General features: G+C 40.7%; 1 protein-coding gene across 1 annotated transcript in view; it reads right to left on the reverse strand.

Moving 5' to 3' along the window:
* Positions 1 to 276: 276 nt before the first annotated feature.
* The window catches only part of PNP (purine nucleoside phosphorylase), a 30,176-nt gene continuing 8,025 nt past the window's right edge, over positions 277 to 22,427 (reverse strand). The window contains exons 2-6 of the mRNA XM_026720619.2: positions 8,696 to 8,865; positions 8,447 to 8,550; positions 6,775 to 6,950; positions 4,371 to 4,561; positions 277 to 3,264 (exon numbers count right to left, since the gene is read on the reverse strand). Coding sequence (XP_026576404.1) covers positions 3,047 to 3,264; positions 4,371 to 4,561; positions 6,775 to 6,950; positions 8,447 to 8,550; positions 8,696 to 8,865 — 859 coding nt within the window. The 3' untranslated portion in view covers positions 277 to 3,046. The remainder of the gene's footprint in view (positions 3,265 to 4,370; positions 4,562 to 6,774; positions 6,951 to 8,446; positions 8,551 to 8,695; positions 8,866 to 22,427) is intronic.

Raw genomic sequence — 22,427 nt, forward strand, 5'->3', positions numbered from 1 at the left:
CCCTTCTTTTCATCAGACTAGACATACCCAATTCCAGCAACTATTCTTTATATGCTTTAGCCTCCAGTCCTCTAATCATCTTTGTTGTTCTTCTCTGCACTCTTTCTAGACTCTCAACATCTTTGCTACATCATGGTGACAAAAACTGGATGCACTACTCCAAGTATTTGAAGTATTTGGAAACTTGGGAAAGAAATTGCTCTGAATAATCTCACAACTGCTTTCTCTCTTTCTTCGCCATTGTACCAAAAATGATTGATAAAAACGACAATCGTCTTCTCATTCCAACTTAACTTTATTATTTAGTTACATTATAATTAATAAAAGGGGGGCTCCATTACAGTAGTTTAAATAAAATAAAAAGTGCAGATTGTGGACGCTCTAAAAAAATATATTCATAAGGTCTAATTTGAAAACATTCAAGCTTAGTAAGCCAGCATTCGTTGTCAATTTCCTTTCGGTCTGCTTTGATTCCTCAACGTGAGTTGAAAGATGGCAAGAGCTTGTTTATGAGTCCAGGGTGAAAGAAGAGAAAAAGGAAAGAGGAATTCAGAAAGGTGAAGAGGGGAGAAAGAGGATTTGCAAGCAGAAATCAAAATTGCATTTTGGAATAGTACCTTTATGCAACAGAAAAGGTTAAAAGACTATATGGGGGTCTGGATTTCAGGAAGGTCTCTTTTAAGCCAAGCTTTTCAGCTGGACTTGGCCACTGTGCCTCAAAGGGAAATTGCATGTGCAGAGCTGAAGCTACAATTAACCTCTCTCTTGCAAAAAATTCCACCTGACAGAATGAGAACACACAAGAATTATTCCACAATTGGTTTATTCCATACACTGTTTCATATCTGCCTTTGCCAAAATCTGAGCCATAAACTTTCACATCAGTCGATCTCCTGTCCAACATCTCTGTCCCTAATGAGTGTGTCTTCATCCCAGAACGCAACAAATTTAGGAAAGTAATTGGCCCCTCCCACAGAAACAACTTCTTGAATCAGAAAAAGCTGCTGAGTCCTAGGGACCACATTAGAAGAAGACATTTCCACCAAACCTGTAGACATACTCCTTCAGACAAAGATTCATAAGGTGACTCACTAGGACAAGGGGTATCAAACTCATGGCATCACCACGTGACATATTGGGACTTTTTTCCCCTTCACTAAACCGGGTGGGGGCATGGCCAGCACATGACACACCCAGCCCGCAGGTCACAAATTTGACAGCCCTGCACTACAAGCTCCAAACAAGAACTGTGAGCAGCGCCAACGTTTGAAACAAGCCACAATGATGTCAAAATGATGTGGCTGATGACATCATCACTATGCACCATCATTTGCTTCCTCTTCCCCTGAAGACCGGCAGAATTATTAGGCTAAGAAGATATGATTAAAAGCAGTAACAAATTAGAGAATTCCCCTTTCCCAGAAATAGGCAGAGGACAGGAGATGAACTCCCCTACCTGACCTGAAAGTAGCTAGGTGCAAATGAATCTCTGTATAGAGCTGAACATGCTCACTAACGAATTTGGGATTCTCCAGACTATTAGCTGCTTGCAAAAAATATGCATTGACTGCTTCTCTGTGGACCAGCAAGTTGAATGGTCCAATCATATTGCTTGTTAGAGGAGAACTGGAAATCCATGCTTAACTCCCCTCCTGTCACTTGATTGAGAACCTGGTAGATCTGAAAACTAAGGGAAATTAAGAGAGAAGAACACACAAGAATGCCTACTTTTCCTTAAAACAGAACATGTGACTGTGGTCATAAAAGACAGTGAGACACAACTAGGTAGGGCCTTTGTCTACTTCTTACTGATTTTGCCTTACAAAAGAACCCCAAACATGTTTTTTCAAGAGGCAACTGGGCTGTTTTTCCTTGAAGACGTTTTTGCTTCTCATCCAAGAACATGAAGAAGCTTCTTGGATGAAAAGCAAAACCTCTTCAAGGAAAAACAAAGTCCATTGCCTTTTGAAAAAGCACCTTATCACCTGGATAATTGAGAATCTCCACAGATCCTTAGCAAAGAGATTCAAATTTAGGGTTAGACATCTCTGAAGAAAAAAATAAACAGATTCCCCCACAGAGGATGCTTAGCAATTCAGAGTTCTAACCTAAACAGAATGCACTTGATTTTTATATGGAGGAGGGTCTTTTATTTTAGTCGATAGGGAGGTGCATCCAGATGGGTTAAATTTGACATAGATCCTGACATTCACTTATCCCTGTCATCTACATTTTCTGAATACATGATCTCGCCGGCTTATTGCCTGAAGATGGTGGGTTCAAATTCTGAGCAATTCAGTAGCTTCTTTGGAGCACAAGCGCGGTTGGAAATAAGTTAATCCAAGACATTAATATGCAGATTCAACAGATAACCTCAAGGACCAAAGGAAACTTGCAAGAAGCCATGAATTACATTTCAAGTATTGGAAACATGAGAGGCCAGAACAAGTTATTGCATAACAGTTAAGACTTTATGTTCAAAATGCCCATGCACAGGAGAAGACCCAAACATATAACAAACTGAATTTGGTGATCTTTACTCGCCTTCAACAATCTTAGGATTCAGAAAACTGAACCCAAAGCTGTAACCAAAAACAAAATGGCACCTTAAAAAACAAGCAGCCAGTTCTTGCTAGGTTCCTGATGAGAGAACGGCTATTATGAAATGAGAAAAGGACTTCTAGATTCCTCACACATTCCCCATTTTAAAGTAAAACAAGCCCACATGAGGTGACTGTGTGGTCTGCTCCCTCAAGAGGTTTTCTGGAGGACTGGTTTTCTGACAGAGAACAGATGAGATGGAAGGGATTCAAACTACCCACATGCAGAAGCAACACACCAAAAGACAAAAACAGGCAGACAATAATAGACTTTTTGGTCAGAGGCGGACAGTGGCAAGATTAGAAAAAGGTTAATTCCAACTCTCGGCAACTCCTAAAATGTCTGTACCATCCCAGAGTAGGAATCTTAGCAGTAGGATTGAATAAAAAGAAGCATATTCTCTCCTTGCCCAAAGTAACGAGGAGGACTGTGAGCTGGATGGGCCCTAGGCAAGGTTGTTGTTGTGTTCGATGCGCTGCACCATCATGGAAACCAGCTTCTCAAGGGTACGGGCGCTCTGGCGGCTGGCTTCCAAGACTTCCTCATGGTTGGCCTTCTCTTTGGTGTCATAATCCAGAATGGCTTTGTTGGTGATGAGGGAGAAGCCAAAAACTCGGAGGCCGCAGTGACGAGCCACAATGACCTCGGGGACCGTGCTCATGCCTGAAAGGGGGAAGGAAAGAGGGAAAGCATTAGAAGAACGGGTTCAGGAAGAGCATCGGGAAGGACAGGGACACAGCTCTCTTAACACGCCACCAAACTGGAGGAGGAGGAAGAGGAAGATAATATTCTCCATGGAAAAACTAACCTAGGAGAGAAGCAACCTAGAACTGAGGAGAAATTACCTCACAATTAATTGATAGAACAATTTGCCTTCAGAAGTTCTGGGTGCTCCAAAACCGGAAGTTTTTAAGAAGAGATTGGATAACCATTTGTTTGAAATGGTATAAGGTTTCCTACCTCAGCAGGGGGTTGGACTAGAACAGGGGTCTCCAACCTTGGCAACTTGTGGACTTCAATTCCCAGAGTTCCTCAGCCAGTCATGTTAGCTCAGGAATTCTAGGAGTTGAAGTCCACAAGTCTTAAAGTTGCCAAGGTTGGAGACCCCTGGACTAGAAGACCTCCAAGGTTCTTTCCAACTCTGTTATTCTATTCTATTCTATTCTATTCTATTCTATTCTATTCTATTCTATTCTATTCTATTCTATTCTATTCTATTCCAATTCATTCCATTCCACTTTCTATCGTATCCTATCATTTGATTTAGATCCTACCTTTATTGTTTTCTTACAGATAGTCCTCATTTGCAACCATTCATTTAGTGACCGTTCGAAGTTAACAACGGCACTGAAAAAAGTAACTTATGATCGTTTTTCACACGACCATTGCAGGATCCCCAGAGTCACATGATCAAAACTCAGGCGCTTGGCAACTGAATATTTATGGCGATTGCAGCAGTGCCCTGGGGTTATCAGATCCCCTTATCTGCGACCTTCTGACAAGCAAAGCCAATGGGGAAGCCAGATTCGCTGAACAACTGTGTGACTGACTTAACAATTGCGTTTCACAGCAGTGGCAAGGAAAGTCATAAAATGGGGCAAAACTCATTTAAAAATCATGTCGCTTAGCAACATAAATTTTGGGCTCAGCTGTGGTTGAGGACTGGCTGTACTTTTGCCTAAAAAAATAATAATCAGGCCAGGGAGGAAGACTTGGTTTTATCTATGCCCCAGGAGGAACATTTCCCCTTATCCCTGTCCTTGACTAACCAACAGCATCGACACCCAGTCTCTGCAGGAAGCGGCATTCAGCGATGGTCTCATAGTTGGGGCCTCCCAGGGCACAGTAGACCCCTTCTCTCATGTAGCTGGAACATCCAATTTCAGAAGCCACCGTGACAGCCAGTTTTCTCAAGTCTTCATTGTAGGCATCCGACATGGCTGGAAAGCGGACGCCGAACCTGCGGAAATCAACGCCAAAAAAAATGAGTCAATGGGATTGCGTTCCTTTATTTGCATCTGAAAAGCAGCCCATCGTTCTGTTTAAATCAGAAACATTCTGTCATGCCCCTGTTGGGAGTCTGAATCCGAGGAGGAAGATGAACAGCTGACAGGAAGCGGTAGTGTGATGACCCAAGGTGGGATACAAAGGCAACACAGTCACAAAAACAGGTGAAGTCCCTTTAATTCCTTCAACTTAGTTTCAAAGCTCCAATAATCATTGACTGGAGAAAAAACTCCCCCACAAACAGTTGTGAAAAGGAAGAACTTCCGTTCAAACTCAAAATACATACTATATAAATCATAAATAGGAAAAAAAACAACACAAAACCCACTGAAGAATTAATGAGATAAGGCAGGATAAGGGCTTGAAGACCTCCACAGATATCAAAATACTACACTGGGAAGGACGCCAGAACTCAGATAAGAACTGACAGACTAGAAATATTTTCATGCTTTGCTTCCAGCACTGGCCCATGCGTAGTTTGTCCTTTTAAATAGTCCTCACAACTGCAACCCATGAAGGGGATCAAGGCCCTTTTCTCCCCCGTAGACCACGCCATTCACATTTTTCCCTTACCCACCTCTCCCTGTGTGCCCTAGGATGAAGAGGGGATGGGCCTGGTTCTTCCGCTGAATGCCCAGACGGCCTGTACCCTTCCCCAGCCTCCTCCACAACCTCTGGAGCCACACTCCCACTCCCTGTTGGCTGTTCCTCCTTACCTTCAGAGTCAGATTGTAACAGGAGCATGACAAGGAGTATGGCTCTGTTGGCTGTGGAAGAAACTGGGAAAGGGCAAAGTCCAGCTGGGCAGAACAGGGGAGAGGCAGAACGAAAGGGAGTTCAGAGAAAGACCCAGGCCCACTCCCTCTTCATCCAAGGGCACGCAGGGAGGAACAGAGAAGAGAGCAACGTGGCTGGTGTAGCTTACAGGGGAGGAAAGAGCCCTGGTTCCCTTCATTAGTCACACCTGGGAATGAGCGTTTAAAAGAGATGCAAGCTGAGTGTCGCGTCTGCTGGGAACAAACGTGAGTTTATCTTGTGTTGACTTTGGTTATCTGTGTTCCTGGCATCCTCCCATCTGTATTGAATTACTGCCGTTTCTTCATGTCTGGAATTCCTTTTCTTGCCCTGCCGGACTAATTACCTCATCTTGCCTTGATTGGACTTATAGTTTTTGTTGACCACGTTTTGGACTTGATTCTCTGCAGCCAAAGGCTATTCCTGAGAGAGTTTTTCTCCAGCCCAGAAGGTAACCAGGACATCGGGGGCAAAGTTGGAGCTAATAAAGGGACTCCTACTGATTCTCTGACTTTGTTGCCTTCGTGTCATGCCCCGGGTCATCACACATTCATAAAACGTTGGGGAGACACTCACTGAACTGAATACAAGTTTCCTTGTCTTGGCCCTAATGCTGTAAGCTGAGCTTGAAGGTAGATGATTCATTTAACAACTGTTTGAAGCTATGACAAAACTGATAAAAGAAAATTAGGACTAGCTCTTTCCATTTAGAGGTCAATAAAACGAGGACCCAGATTGTTGAGGACAACACGCTGACTTTGTAAACCTCTTAGAGGGCTCTGATGCACTTCAAAGTGGTATATAAGTATTGCTATCTGGCTTCCCTGCTAACGTTGCTTGTCAGAAGGTCACAAAAAGTGAGCTCATGACCCTGGGGCACTACAACCATTATAAATATCTGGAAGTTGCCAAACATCCAAATTTTGATGACCATGATGTGGTCATGATGACCATGTGACCATGGGAATGCTGCAATGTTTGTAAGTGTGAAAAATAGTAGTAAATCACTCTTTCAATGCTCTTGTAACTTTGGTAAGTGAATGGTTGAAAAATCAAGGATTATCTTTATAGATATATTATGCGAACTGCTAGGAAGGGTCCGTCTTTAGCCCTCTTCCTGCCTATTAGACATTTCAACCTCCACTGTCTCATTGCCTGCTTGGAAGTCGTCCATTCCCTCCTGGGATTCCAGGATACATTCCACTACAGCGACAGAAGTTCTGGTCCCAACTGTCGATGTAAGTCAAGAACTATCTGTAGTCCAATTGCAAATCTATTTTGGAAGCTGTCACTTGAGAGCCGTAAAGAAACTGTTTTTTCCATTGAGCAAGAAAGAAAGAAAACACAAGAAGGGTGAAAAGTTCACATTACCTTTCATCATTCGGTCCTATCAAAGGGTTCTGCCCAGAAAACCCAGGCATGTTGATGTGGTCCTGGATCACCATGATGTCCCCCACTTTGAAGGCAGGATTGAGCCCCCCAGCAGCATTGGTAACAATCAGGGTTTCAACGCCAAGCAGATGGAAGATCCGGACTGGGAAGGTCACCTAGAAGGAGAAAACAAAGGAAAGATCCTGAAGGGCCTCGTGGCATGGAGTGAGAGCAGGATTACTGGAAGCGCATCCCAGTTTTCTGACATGTTCTAAGCAAAGAATCCATCTGTCCGAATTTGCCTGCAATCGTCCGTAGCGTCTTTTGAAGGAGAACAGTGTCTAAACACTTAACTAAGAAAGACCACTTGGATTCACCACCTAAATCTGGGGTGCCGAACTCAAGGCCCACAAGCTGGATCCGGCCCGCAGGCTATTTAGATCAGGCCCATGGGGCTGGCTGTTGCAAAGGACTGGCCTGTAGTGTCTCTGCTAGCAAAAATAGGGCAACGGGAGGGCACGCTTGGGGGCTCCCATGCCCCATTTTCGGCCTGGAGAGGCTCTTGCAGCACTTTGTGAGCCAAAACAGGGCGCAGGGGATGCACCTGAGCCCCCCCCCCCGCACCCCATTTTGGCTAGCAGGATGCTGCAGGAGACTGTCCAGGCCAAAATGGTACCGGGGGGAGCATGCACCCCTCCCAATGCCCTGTTTTCTCCAGCAGGGTGCTGCAGGAGGCTGTCCAGACTGAAAACAGCCCTCAAAGAAATCCAGTTTGACACCCCTGACCTAAATTTTCTGCTTTCAAAAATTCGGGAATCTGTCTTTGTCCTTTCCCGACCACTGAGATACAGCTCTTCAGGGCAATGTAACAGGGATTATATTCGTAGATCTCACAGCATATGATACCATTAGAAACAGAACGTTGATGATGTGAGTAAAGATTTTAAATTTGCAAATATCCTCAGGAATCTGCTTCAGAATCTGTATGTTTTTTGTGGAGTTCCAAGGAAAGCGAAGTAGATGGAGGAAGCAAAGAAACCATTTATTACAAGGTAAATGTCTTTGAAGAAGATTAGTGTCAACTTATAAAACATTCCTATGCCTGTTTTAGTAGTTGCCATAAAAAATGGGGGGAAGGAAATTTGGAAGAGCAGTACAGCAGTTTGAAAGTGGAAATACATTCCAACTCTTACCTTTAAAAGATTGTAACTAAAATACCAGAGTTTTGACCACAGATATATTTAACTGGAGAACATGAATGATGACACCCAGCCCGTGAACATGTTCAATTGGAGAATCTGGTTTATGAGACACCCGGAGGGAGGGGAGGAACACAGCCACAGGTGACTATAAATTATGTATGTCAGAGTTGGCTTCATACAGGGCAGTGCCAGTCGCCTCTAATAAATCGTTTGAAGTTTTTTGAAGTTTGGCTCGAGGATCATGATTTAATTAGAGCGATTGCTGGAATCCTGACAATTAGCTGAAAGTTCACTCTGGAGACTTCCTTTTGTATTTTTTTTTTAAAAATTGGACCAATAGTGCTGAAATGTATCTTTGAGTGGGCTCAGAGACACTTGGACCTCTTATTATAATTCATTGGTTTTCCACAGTTTCTCAAATTACAATTGGATCAATATCTTACATTCTGAAATGGAGTGGAGCAACTCACCTTCCACAGTGGGTAGCCTTCATACATATGGAAGCGGCCTTGCATCACCACAGTTGGCGTTCCATGCAAGTTTCCGAACACCAGCTTCCCAGCATGGCCTACAACTTTAATAAGGCAAGGAAAACTGTTAAATACTTTGCGGAGCCCCCCCGCAATTTTGTTGCATTGCAACTTCTCTATATCCTGTTGGTTTATGGTGTCACCTGGTGTTCTGCATGAAAATTATACTCCCTGAGCATCTCCCATTACCTGTGCTTTGGGGGAAGTTGGGTATCTTCGCATATTCAAACACGACTTGGTCCTTCAGGAGGTCAGCCAGCCCTCCAAGTCCTGAGCCACAGATGATAGCCACTCGAGGTCGATGTTTGGTTTTACTGAGGAGCCATTCTGCTGTCCGCTGATAATCCTCATAGGTGTATCTGAAACAAGAAAATATTGAGATGAGATTAGATAAACTTACCTGCAGGACTGGGGTTTCACCAGTAGATGGCAGGAAATATGCACACAAAACTCTAATGAAGGGTATTTAATTTGAATTCCAAAGAAACCACACTAAAATAAACTGTTTTTGAACAGGCAGGACAGGGGAAGTGGCAGGCAATCGAACCAACCAGATATGGGAAAGGAAGGAAAGGAATAACTCAGCTGTCCAAATATTATGTGAGATGAGAAAAAAAAGCCACATTAAGTCTTTCAGTTGTTTCTCCCACAATGACACATTAGGATAACTCAATTCATATACAGTATATTAGTAATACAACCCATAAAGATTTCTAATATTTTCATTATGTTCATATTCTACGTGTTCGTTCCAGACTTCACAAAGGCCTTGGTGACTAGAGGTAGTCCTCAGCCACCACTGAGCCCAAAATTTCTGCTGCTAAGCGAGACAGTTGTTAAGTGAGTTCCACCCCATTGTAGGGAGAAAAATCCAGTCTGGTTCCAAGACAGGGAGAAAGATGGTGGAAATAAAATGGAGTCTGGCTACAAGGAAAGAAGGTCTCTGTCAATTTGGTTTCTAGAAACTTCAGCGACAGCAGAAATGTTTCTGGGGTGGCTGACAAAAATGGCTGAATGAGAGGATAGATGTTTATAGGGTTCTGGGATTTGGTGATTGAGATGCTTCAAGGGTTTGTGCAAGGAAGTGAGCCTTATGTCTTTTACTATTTCAGCGGTGGTGGGTTAATCCTATTATGTCCTAAAGATCATATCCTGTCCTTAGAATTTGGGCTGGGGATATAAATTCTTAATCCCATCAGCTCCAGCCTTCTGTGGCTGAAGGCGTTTGATTGGCCCAGTCTTTCTGAATTGACACAAGATCTCCATTCCTAAAAACTCATCAGCCTCCCTGTTTCCAGCCCTCTGGAACCTCCGGGAGACCTATTTTTCGCTCTCCCCGAGCCTCCATGTGGGCCCTATACTTACCTGGGATCCAAAATGGGGACTCCTGTGTGGAGTGGGCAGAGCCAGCCGGGGTGAGACTTGCTGGTTTGCTGAACCGGCCATAAAATTAGCTACTGGTTCAGTACTGGTTTGCCTCAGTTCAAGCAAGGCGAACTGGTACCGGTTCAGTACTAGTTCGGTCAAACTGAGGCGAACAGTAGCAGTCCACCCCTGCTTTCAACAGTCTTAAGTGTGAAATATGGTCCTAAGTCACTTTTTTCAATGCCATTGTAATTTCAAATGGTCACTAAACAAATGGTTGTAAGTCAAGCACTACTTGCATTCAGAATACAAACAGTCCTCAGCTTACAACCATTTGGTTTAGCAAGCATTCAACGGTACGACAGCACTGTGATATATGACTTAAGGCCAATTTTCATGCTTTCACTGTTGTAACATCCCTCAGGGGGTTGTGTGTCACGTGACACTCGGCAACCATTGTGCATTGCAAACACAAGATCGCCACTTGTGACCTTCACACCCAAGCATGCAACAACTTGAAAGCCAGCAGGAAAAGTTACAGCTCAGTGTCACGTGATGTCTCACTTAATGACTGCCACACAAAAAAATAACAACAGTAAAATCGGGTACGGTCACCTGACACTTCATTTAACAACCACATTCCTTAATAATGATTTTTACAATCCCCCTTATGGTCATAAGTCGAGGCCTACACTTGTAAACATTTGAACTCTCATAACTTCCTGGTAAGCTAGACTACGCTGAGAAAGGGAGAACGTTCCAAACGGACTGCTGAACTTAAAAGTAATGGAGAAAGGAGAAAGATCTGAAGCAAATCTTTCCTATATTACAAGCTAGTGATTCGTAGTTGATCCAGTATTCAAAGAAAGAAGACTTTTTATTTGCTCCTTTAGTACTTCTTTAAATAAAAAATTCTCCTTCCAAATATACAATCCAAATTGCAATTTTTTCCATAACTCAAGAAGCTCCTTTTAACACGGATCATCCTCTTCTCTCTTTCTCTCTCTCTCTCTCTCCCATCCTCCCTCTCTTTCTCTCTCTCCTTTTTCTGCACCCTTTGCATTTCTTCCTGGGCCATTTCAATCCATGAAGCTAAAGAAAAGTTCTAGAAAAGACTCCTGCACAATTGATTTTATACGCGGTAATTGCAGGGAGTTTATTTGTATGCACAAAGATGGAAGAATATAGAAATAACCACAATGGAAGACTAGGTAGTGAAGGTGGCTGAGTTTGCAGAAATAGCAGAGGTGACCAATTTGATTAAGGAGGGAATAGCAATTGTATTTTTATAAAAGACTGAAAAAACCTTTATGGGCTTTTTTTTTTTTTTTTTGCTGAAGCTGGCAGAAATAAAGTGGTGATTTGGAGATTTACTGATTATAATGTGTTGTTTATGGGAAGAAGGGAACCTTGGAATGTAATTTAGGAAAATGACAATCATTATGCTTCTTCCTGCTGCAAAGAAGATTAGAAATCGCTTCTTTATTTTTATCTTTAGATATGTATATATATATATTTTCTTAGCTTTTTCTTGTCTTTGTTTTTTTAATGTCACTTTTTCATATCTTTCCGCCCCCCCATTTTTCTTTTTATGCTTTTGTAGCCTTTTAATTGTGTGAAAAATCCTTTTCTTTAATTTAATATATCTATATTCATAAACACAAACACACACACAAACACATAAAACATATGCACAAACACAGTATTTATGCTTTCAAAAATTTCCACTGGGTGAACTGGCTTGATAGACAAAGTTCATGTATTTTTCCAACACATACACACACTTTCCAGTGAAGGAATGCTTGAATGCCCCAGTCAAAAAAGCTTACCATGTTTGTCACCATCACCATTTTGCTAAGCCCAAATTCCAGGTGGTCCATGGGAGCCCCTAATATTGGAAACATCAATTGGACCCCAAATCTCAAATCAGGAGAAGTGGCACTGACCAATTTAGACCAGAGAGGTAAAGGAGAAGCTCATTTGGGTTTTTTTTTGTGGGTAAATAAAATCTTTGGGCCAAATTTCTCCTGATTTTTTAAGATCAGTGTTTCTCAACTTTTTAAGAGCTGGCTGGGGAATTCTAGGAGTCCATGCCATGCTTGAGAAATATTGTTTTAAATGTGTATTTACTGTAATATATATATATATATATTGGTAGCAGAATGAAAGTGCTCTGCTGTTAGTTCAACTGGACTCTTTTCTCGATCTTCTCCTCTTCAGATTTCCTGGTGGTCTTCCATCCAAGGATTAAGCACTTCATATCCTGCTTACCTTTTCAAGTTCAACCAGATCCTGAAAAAGTAGGGTTTTTGATAATCTCCCTGCTCTCTTTGGAAACGGAGTCATGTTTCTGGGAAATCAGAAATGGAACGCAGCCGACAACATAGTGTGCCACCAAAGGAATGTGGAATGAGCCTATGGTGTAAAGAGACGCACCCTTTTCATGTGCAGAAACAGGCGCATCTACACAGTATCCCTGCCCACGTCTACCCCTAGAATACACAGTAGGGCACAACTGGTGGCCAACGCCAGCCAACGCCAGGAGGTACTTCATGTGATAGGCTTATCCAAACAGGAAGAAACTGAAATTAGGCTTTGTCCAAATCTATTGTACACACCCCACAATTACCCTGTGCCATGTGCAGCATGCCAAAGTAATGAACCAAAAGAAAATTGGCATTGCAAAATGAAGAGAACATGTGCACCCCATGCACCTGGAAAGAAATGAATCAAAAGGAAATGCAGTGCTTAAATCAGGCATTTAAATTTATCACCTTTTCATCTTCCTAGAAAAAAGATCTTGACTGCTCCAAAAAAAGCAAAGGGGGGGCAGAACTGTTCATAAATGGCTTTTATTTTATGCCAGAGCTGAGCAAGTGGTAAGTTTTCGAACTGAATTTTTGAGGGTTTTAGGAGCTCACCGACTTAGCTGTTGCCTCCTGCAAGGAACTGTTTTTCTGAGGATGGAAATCACAGGTGCAATTTCATTTCTCCCTTTACAATTCATGCAAGCAATACAGTTGGTCCTCTATTTACGACCACAATTGGGTCCAAGTGAGACAGTTGTTAAGGGACTGTTGCCCCATTTTGCAATTTTTCTAGCCACAGTTGTTAAGCGAATCCTTGCAGCTGTTAAATTAGTAACACGGTTGTTATGTGAATCTGGTTTCTCCATTGACTTTGCTCGTCAGAAGGTTGCAAAAGGAAATCACACAGCCCTGGGACACGCGGCCAGCGTCACAAATATATGCCAGCTGCCAAAGGTCCAAATATTGATCTTATGAATCCTGGGGATGCTGCAACAGTTATACATGTGAAAAACAGTGTAAGGGAATCACAGTGGCACTTTTTTTCAGTGCCACTGTAATTTTGAAAAGCCACTAAGGTTTGTAAGTTAAGGATTACCTGTATTCCATGCCTTTAAAATCACAATAATCATTAGGAGTGGGGTGGTGGTTCTCTGCCTCGTTCAGATGCACTTTTGCTTATCTTTTACGTAAACCCACAAACACAATCACACACACACACATATAGAAGGACTTGCAGAGGGAAATGCAGTCTATTTCTGCATTCTTCGGCACTCTTAAACTAAACATGAAAAAAGGAAGCAGCTATTGCTGTTATCACTACCGTATTATTATTATTTATTATATTTAGAAGCTGGCTGATTGCAGAATAGTTCCATGTGGCTTACACTAAGAAACAGTTAATAAGAAACATTATGCAACTGGACAACCACACCCATATTAAAAAAAAACACACACAATCAACAAAGCTTAACAGGCACCCCACCCCTCTCTCGGGGAACACATTTTAAGATTCCTAGAACATTAATCGGGGGGGAGGAGTGACATTGTTATCTGGGGTAATATTATTCCAAACAGAGAAGGGATACAGGTAGTTCTTGACATACAACCACATTTGGGGCCAGAATTTCTGCTGCTAAGCAAAGCAGTTGTTAAGTAAGTCACGACCAATTTTACTACCTTTTTGCCATATTCGCTAAGTGAATCTTGCAGTTGTTAAGCAAATCCAGCTTCCCTCCTTTGACTTTACTTGTCTGAAGCCAGCTGGGAAAGTCACAAAAGGCAATCAAATGATCCTGGGATGCTGAAACCATCATAAATACATGCCGGTTGCCATATACCTCCTTTTTTTCAACCACGTGACAAAATTGCTGTGGTAGCTCTAAGTGCTAGGACCGGTCATAAATCACTTTTCTCAGTGCTCTTGTAATTTTAAACCATTTCTGGTCATAAGTCAAGGACTAGGGCAGACCTGCTGCAACTTAAACCTCGAAATAGAAATGATCCTTGCCTCTATTTGTTAAGAAAGGCATAGTTTTATTAGAAGTCAAGTACCTTGCAGTGATGCAAAGGCAGACATGAGAATCGTGCGCCCAAATCCCTAACTTCAACTTTTCCCTCCCAATACTGCCCCACTCCAACCAATCAAATTCAAGCAAGATGTTTTGAGAATGGTTTAGTTTGGTATGCAGCTGCCTTTTTCTCCCAGCTGGGTGACCTTGATACATCAAGCAGTGGGGAGCCGGGGGAGGGTGGGGGAAGAGGGAAGGAGAATTACAGCTCCTTTCCATTCCCCATGATCACCATTTGGTTGCTTGGCAACTGGGTTCATACTTATGACCACTGCTATGTCCCAAAGTCATGTGATTTTTTCCCCCCTTTTGCAACCTTCTGAGAAGCAAAGTTGAGGAGGAAGCCAGATTCACTGAACAACCCAGTTACTAACTTATCAACTGCAGTGATTCACTTAACAACTATAGCAAGAAAGGTCATAAAATAGGGCAAAATTTACTTAACATATCTCACTTAGCAACAAACATTTTGGACTCAATTGTGGTTGTAAGTTGAGGACTAGCTGTATATCATCTCCTAACGTGACTAAGGGCAGCATATAATAAAATCTACTGTAAACACCTAACACAAAAGCAATTAAAAACAATATTCGCACTGCAACCATCTATTTCACCCTGCACTCTGAATGATCAATGCTGCACGGTTACGGGTTTTTTGTTTTTTTTTGCTCATGTACTTTGGGAGCACACTTCCTTGTAAGGATCATGAGGTTTCTTCCTTGTAACATCATGAGAATGCTAAACTGATTGAAGGTCATTCAAAAATAATGACACAGGAATTTTTCCCATTGATGTTCTTTCTTAACACCCATACGCCACTTCCAGGACTCAGGCACAAAGCAGAAACAGATAGTAAACACACCTAAATTCACCAGCCATTTTTTGATCTCATTTCCTGCAGCACTTTGCTGAATGCAACTTGGCGTAACTCACAGCTTTAAAGTGAGTGTTAGGAGAAAAGAAATTGTAACATGAATTGGAGAGGTAGTTTTTCCAGCTCATTGATGCATAATAAATCTGGATCACTTCCCTATAGCCTTGTGGGTACATATTTGGGAATAGTGGTGGGTACATATTGGGGAATAGGGGAGAGACTGAGTAGGTGATATAATGTTACCTGGGAATGACCTTGGAGACAGAAGGAAGAGCTGCAGATTAGACAGTAGTCAGATAAGAGGCAGATAAGGTAACATGGCCCAGGGAAGGAATGGGGAGATGGGAAACTTCCAGAAGTGGCTAGCTTCCTAATTTCTTGGAATGTGTTATGTGGAGGGGGCAAAGTTACAAGATCCTGTTAATGCAACCTTAGAGTAAAGTTACGGGTTTGTACTTCTGGGTGTGCTTGTCTGGACTACCTCACAAGACTGGCAGGCAGATACAGGTAGTGCTCAACTTACAACCATTCGTTTAGGGATCATTTGAAGTTACAATGGCCATTTTTTACCCCTTTGTAGCACCTCAATGGCCACACAATCAAAATGTGGATGTTTGGCCGCTGGCTTTTATTTATGACAGTTGCAGTGTCAAGGGGTAGCTTTTTAGGACCTTCTTCTGGCAAGCAAAGTCATTGGGGAATCTAGATTCACGGAACCATCATGATGCTAGCTTAACAACTGCAGTGATTTGTTTAACAACTGTAAAATGGGGCAAAACTCGCTGAAAATTTGTTTAACTTTTGGGCTTAATTGTAGTCATAAATCAAGGACCAAATAAAGGATTCTGTGTTGGGCAAAAGCTATATCACTCCATTGGATGTTATCTTGCACCTACAGCTTCTTTGGCCCAGGATGAGTAACAGCATGTTTTATTAAACCTGCCTTTTCCAAGCTGGTGCTCTCTAGAGCAGTTGCCCCTGCAATGCACCGTTGACTGGGGAATTCTGAATAATCCCCTGAATAATACAATACAATATTTAAATGTAGTAGCTGGAGCAGAGGGATTGTGCAAATTCATGCCAGGTTTTCTGACTTCATTTGGACACCTGCTGTGCATTCCCTGACAGAATAGAATAGGAATAGCATAGGAATAGAATTGGGAATAGAATTGGGAATAGGAATAGGAATAGGAATAGGAATAGGAATGAAAGGAATAGGAATAGAATAGAATAGAATAGAATAGAATAGAATAGAATAGAATAGAATAGAATAGGAATAGGAATAGGAATGGAATGGTATGGTATGGTATGGTATGGTAATGGGAAGGGAAGGGAAGAGAAAAGAGAAGAGAAGAGAAGAGAAGAGAAGAGAAGAGAAGAGAAGAGAAGAGAAGAGAAGAGAAGAGGAGCAAGAACAGAACAAGAACAGAACAAGAATGGAATGGAATGGAATAGGAATGGGATGGGATGGGATGGGATGGGATGGGGTGGGATGGGATGGGATGGGATAGGATAGGATAGGATAGGATAGGATAGGATAGGATAGGATAGGATAGGATAGGATAGGATAGGACAGGACAGGACAGGACAGGAATAGAATAGAGTAGAGTAGAGTAGAGTAGAGTAGAATAGAATAGAATAGAATAGAATAGAATAGAATAGAATAGAATAGAACAGGAATAGAATCTATATTTCTTTATTGGCCAAAGATGGGACACACAAGGAATTTGTCTTCAGTGCATAAGCTCTCATTGTACATAAACAATGAGTGATAAAAGTTATAAGTGATAAATCATTGTCATAGTCATAGAATACCAGAGACAGCTGATAGGAGTCTTGGGGCAATTCTGGGAGGAGAAGTCCAGAAGTCCATTTTCAAGTGGGTGAGATTGGAAAACAGAGCAGAAGCCAGATCAGGATAAATGCATCCGGCTCAAAGTCACGTTCCCAAGCTAAGTCATAAAGTCTTACAACAAACCTTTGCCACTTTCAAGATTATTATCAACATAAGCACACTAAGATACTGAGGGGAAAAAACTGTGTGTGTGATTTGGGAGCAGATGACAAGGAAAAAAAAAACCCTATCAATTCACCTCCCTTGATTCTCACTAAACTTTCTGTTTCTTTCCTGCACAGATGCAGACATTATGTTGTGTTTGCTCACAGTTTGCCCTCTACCCACCAATATTTGCAAACAAAAAATAAAATTTAAGAAAACCCTACATTATTCCAGTCCAATCTACATTCCTCATTAGCTGAATGACTGATTTAATGAAGTCAGTTAAAAACTAGGCACTCTTACTTTTGAGGAGTACTCCTACAGATACTCCTTAACTTACAACAGTTTGCTTCATGACCATTCAAAGTTACAACGGCACCAGAGGTTCTGCAGGTTCTGACCAGTTCTGGAGAACCGGAAGCAGAAATTTTGAGGAAAACCAGCAAATACCACCTCTGACTGGCCCCACCCCCATCTCTTCTCTGCCTCCCATTGAGTCCCAGCTGGTTGGCAGAGTCTTTTTTTGTTGCCCTGCACAGGAGAATGGAGCTGGAAAGCAGGTTAAGGGAGTGGGGAGGGAATGGGGATTTTGCAGTATCCTTCCCCTATCACGCCCACCAAGCCATACCATGTCATGCCCACCAAGCCACACCCACAGAACTGATAGTAAAAAGTTTTTGAATCCCACCACTGAACGGCACTGAAAAAAGTCTTATGACCATTTTTCACACTTAATGACCATGCAAGAATTCCCATGATCAAAATTCAGATGCTTGGCAACTGGTTCATATTTATGAGGGTAGCAGTGTCATGTAATCAGGGTTTGTGACCTTTTGACTAGCAAAATCAGCGGGGAAGTAAGATTCACTTAACAACTATGTTACTAATTTAACAAATGCAAATGAGTCACTCAATAACTGTGGAAAGAAAGGTCATAAAATGTAGCAAGGCTTACTTAACAAATGTCTCCCTTACCAACATAAATTTTAGTTTCAAATGTGGTTGTAAGTCGAGGATTACCTGTATTCACATAACATGAAAAATAGAGTTGGTTTCAAACTTTTTACTTGTCTTTTTTCAGCTTGGGGCGATGTCAGGTTCAGTTATTGGATCAGTAACTGTAAATTATTGCGCAAATCCAGAGAGTATGTTATGCTGGTAAACAAAGTACAGTAAACGTGTTATGCAAATCTTTTCTTCCTCTTTCTGTGTGCAGTGGCATCTATGGCCGTCAGCAGCAGAGATTATTCAAGACAGGAAAATCCAGATTGTTACTGGTTCAGGGTTCAATCCACTGAATTATGGAAGAGTAAGGACAGAGAAGGAAAAGAGAGGATCCAGAGATCCATCGGGTATTAAAGAGGCATGAAACTCAGGTAATCCTTGACTTATGATCATAATTGAGCCCAAGATTTCCTTTGCTAAGGAAGACAGTTGTTAAGTGAATTTGTTGCCCCATTTTTTGACCTCCAGATGCTGTAAGAATCTGGATTACTGGAATTTGGAGAGGATTATGTGCCCAGGCTGATGATGTGAAGAAGCTTTAGGGCACCATAAAATAGAAAAGTATAGGTTCTAATAAGGCACCATAAGAAAAGAAAAAAATATAAGGATGTAAGATACCAATAACCACCACCAATGAGAGCAGAGCACCTGATTTTGCATCATAAAATCTCCTTCCACACTTGGCAGGGGGGGCAGGGAATAGAGTTTGCTGAGACATCTCTAGCTCGATTGGCTGATCTCCTGAAGAGTGTGTGAGCCAGGAAAATGCCTCATTGGTTCCCAGCCTGCAAAGAAGGAACTTGTATTGCAGCACAGCCTTCTGTGAGTGCACGTATGTACAACCGTGTGTCACTCAGAAAATGTAATGCTTTGTTTTAAAAAACTGCACAAGAACAAGGAGTCCTGCTTGTTCAGGGGACAAGCATTTTATTTGATACTGTTTGCTGACTAGAGCTTTGATCCTGGATCCAAATATTCGTCATACCCTTTCTTGTGAAACAGGCAGTATGAAAATGTCTCGGTTTCAACAGGGTTAGGCCAATGCTCAGTAGATCTCCAAGGGAGGGTCTAGAAGTTAAAATGTGGAGGCAGAGAATAGATGGGGTCGGGGCCAGTCAGAGATGGTATTTGCTGGTTCTCCGAACTACTCAAAATTTCCACTACCAATTTTCCAGAATTGGTCAGAACCTGCTAAATACCACCTCTGCCTTTGTTATTCCTTGAAGACATTTCACTTCTCATCCAAGGAGCTTCTTCAGGCATCATCTGGATGACCTAGAATCTCCATAGACATTTAGCTAGGTAGAACTGAAGAAGCTTCTTGGATGAGAAGCGAAAACATCATCAAGGAAAAACAAAGGAAGTCCGGTTGCCTCTCGAAAAAGCACCTTTGGGGCAACCATGACCTGGATGACTGAGAATCTCCATAAGCTCTCTTGGAAAACTTCCCAGATACTGAAGACAAAATACTAATCCCAGATGGATTTGATAATGTGAATTGGCGATTCATGTTATTACTGCTGGAACAGATGGGCTTTGCTAGAAAATTTATTCAAGCAATAGAAGCTATATATCATAAGCAAACGGCAAAGGTAATGATAGAGGGAGAACTGACAGACTCTATTGATTTAAGAAAAGGAACAAGACAAGGGTGCCCACTATCACCTTTGTTGTTTGTGTTAACTTTGGAAGTACTAAACAGAAATATTAGAGATGAAAAGAATATAAAAGGAATGAAAATCAAATAGGAAGAATTTAAGTTGCAAGCATTTGCAGATGATCTGGTTTTCATCTTAGAAGACCCACTAGAAACAGCATCAAAATTGATAGAAAAGATAGAGACATATGGAAAGGTGGCTGGTTTGAAAATAAATAAAGATAAGATAAGACAAAGATCTTGACAAAGAATATACTATCAAGACAAAAGGAAGAACTGGCAGACATTGAAAATTCAGGTTACGAATAAGATCAAGTACTTGGGGATATACTTGACGGCAAGTTGCAGTACACTAAAAGAGAATAATTATATCAAACAAACAGCAGATAGCACTAGATTTGGCAAAATGGGAAAATTTACAACTGTCATTAATAGGGAGAATATCAACAATCAAGATGAATATATTACCCAGAATTTTACATTTGTTTCAAACAATTCCAATTAGGCTTGGAAAAGACTACTTTGAAGATTTAAATAAAATTGTGTTGAAATATATATAGCAAGGTAAGAAAGCGAGAATAAAGTTAAAACTTTTACAAGATGCTAGAATAAGAGGAGGATTTGGTTTACCTAATTGGGAGTTGTATTACCAAGCTACAAATCTGATGTAGATTAAGGAATGGATAACATTAAGAAATACTAGATTGTTGATATTAGAAGGATATGATCTGTTGTTGGGGTGGCATGCTTTTCTATAGTATAAAGGAACTAAAACACAGGGATACTTTAGATGACATTATATACAGGAGTCTCTGTGGTTAAACTGGGAGAAGATTAAAAGATCATGTTATTTGAAAATTCCAGTATGGCTATCGACTATTGAAGCATTTTCTTATTCTATAATATACAAAAAGGAACAAACAGTTAGATATGGGGAAATATTGAATGAAAAGGGTGAACTTAAATCTATACAAAAACTAGAGGAACAAGGTATAAAGATGAATTGGTTTTCATATGCGCAAATACATTCAAGGTATGATAAAGATTCTAAAACAGTAGGTTTCTATGATAAACTGACTTAGATAAGATTTTGACAGGTACTGATGAAAAGGTGATTAAAAAATTGTATGGATATTTATTAGAAATTAAACTAGAAGAAGAACAAGTTAAAGAAACTATGATTGCTTGGGGGAAGAATTTTGGATATGGGATTGATTTAGAGAAATGGCAAAAATTGTGGTCTCAAAATTATAAAATGACAATGTCAACAGCATATAAAGAAAATTTGTATAAGATGTTTTACAGGTGGCATTTTTCCCCGACAAGAATAGCTAGAATGTTCAAGAATAAATCCGAAAAATGTTGGAAATGTCATCAGACACCTGGCTCATATTACCATATGTGGTGGACTTGTGCAGATGCTAAGAAATGCTGGACTAAAATCCACACGTGGTTAGAAAAAAAGGACCAAAAAAAATATAGACTTGAAACCAGAGATATTTTTATTGGGAATTTTACCTGAAATATACAGTAAAGACTTGAAATAACTGATTGTAAATGTATTAACAGCAGCTAGGATTGTATTTGCTAAAAACTGGAAAAATGAGAAAATACCATTGCAGGAGGAAATCATTAAGAAAATATTGGAATGTGCTGAAATGAAGACTGACATTTGAAATTAGAGATCAAGATGATAAACAATTTTATAAAATTTGGGATCTATTCTATCAATGGTTAGACAATAAAAATAGCAATGAAATATGTAGACTTTTAGAAAACAATAAATATATAAAGATGTATTCTTTTCTTATTATATCTACAAAATGATACTAGGATAGATTCGGGATGATAATATGAATTGTCATAAAACAAATTAAGTAGAGTATGATCATTTTGTAAAACATGAATGAATAAAAGTATAGTCAAATGATTGATTAATAATGATATTAATATATTTAATATTTGACTGAAAATATAAGATTATATACAATGTAATCATAATTGAAGACTATGAAATGGAAGCACAAAACAATTTGTAAACCAACCGGCACACTGTATGTATATATATGGAAGATGACTTGATGTTTTTATGTTTTGTTTGTTTATGTTTGTTTTAAAAGCCATAAAAAATTTTTATTAAAAAAAAATGCTAACCCCAGATGGATCACTTCTGGTTTTAGAACCAGTCACAAACTCTAGGCTGGCTAAGAGTTGGGGTTTGAACCTTTAATGTATCTGATGAACCCTATGTTAGGGCAGATTGGTTAAAGGAAGTTTTCAACTTCAATTTAGCAACCAAAATCACAACAGTATTTAAAAAGTGACTTACAACCATTCCTTGTGCTTAAGACTGGCGTTGCAGCTTCCCCATATTCATACAGTAGAGTAGAGTAGAGTAGAGTAGAGTAGAGTAGAGTAGAGTAGAGTAGAATAGAATAGAATAGAATAGAATAGAATAGAATCCTTTACTGGCCAAGTGTGGCTGGACACACAAGGAATTTGTTTTGGTGCAAATGCTCTCAGTGTATATAAAAGAAAAGATACATTTGTCAAGAGTCAAGAATCATAAGGTACAACACTTAATAGTCATAGGGTACAATAATCATGTAATCAAAATGTAGGCAGTTGGCAACGGCCATGCGG

This window comes from Pseudonaja textilis, chromosome Z, assembly GCF_049901715.1.
Source record: "Pseudonaja textilis isolate UNSWEBS1 chromosome Z, rPseTex1.2, whole genome shotgun sequence".
Lineage (NCBI taxonomy): Eukaryota > Metazoa > Chordata > Lepidosauria > Squamata > Elapidae > Pseudonaja > Pseudonaja textilis.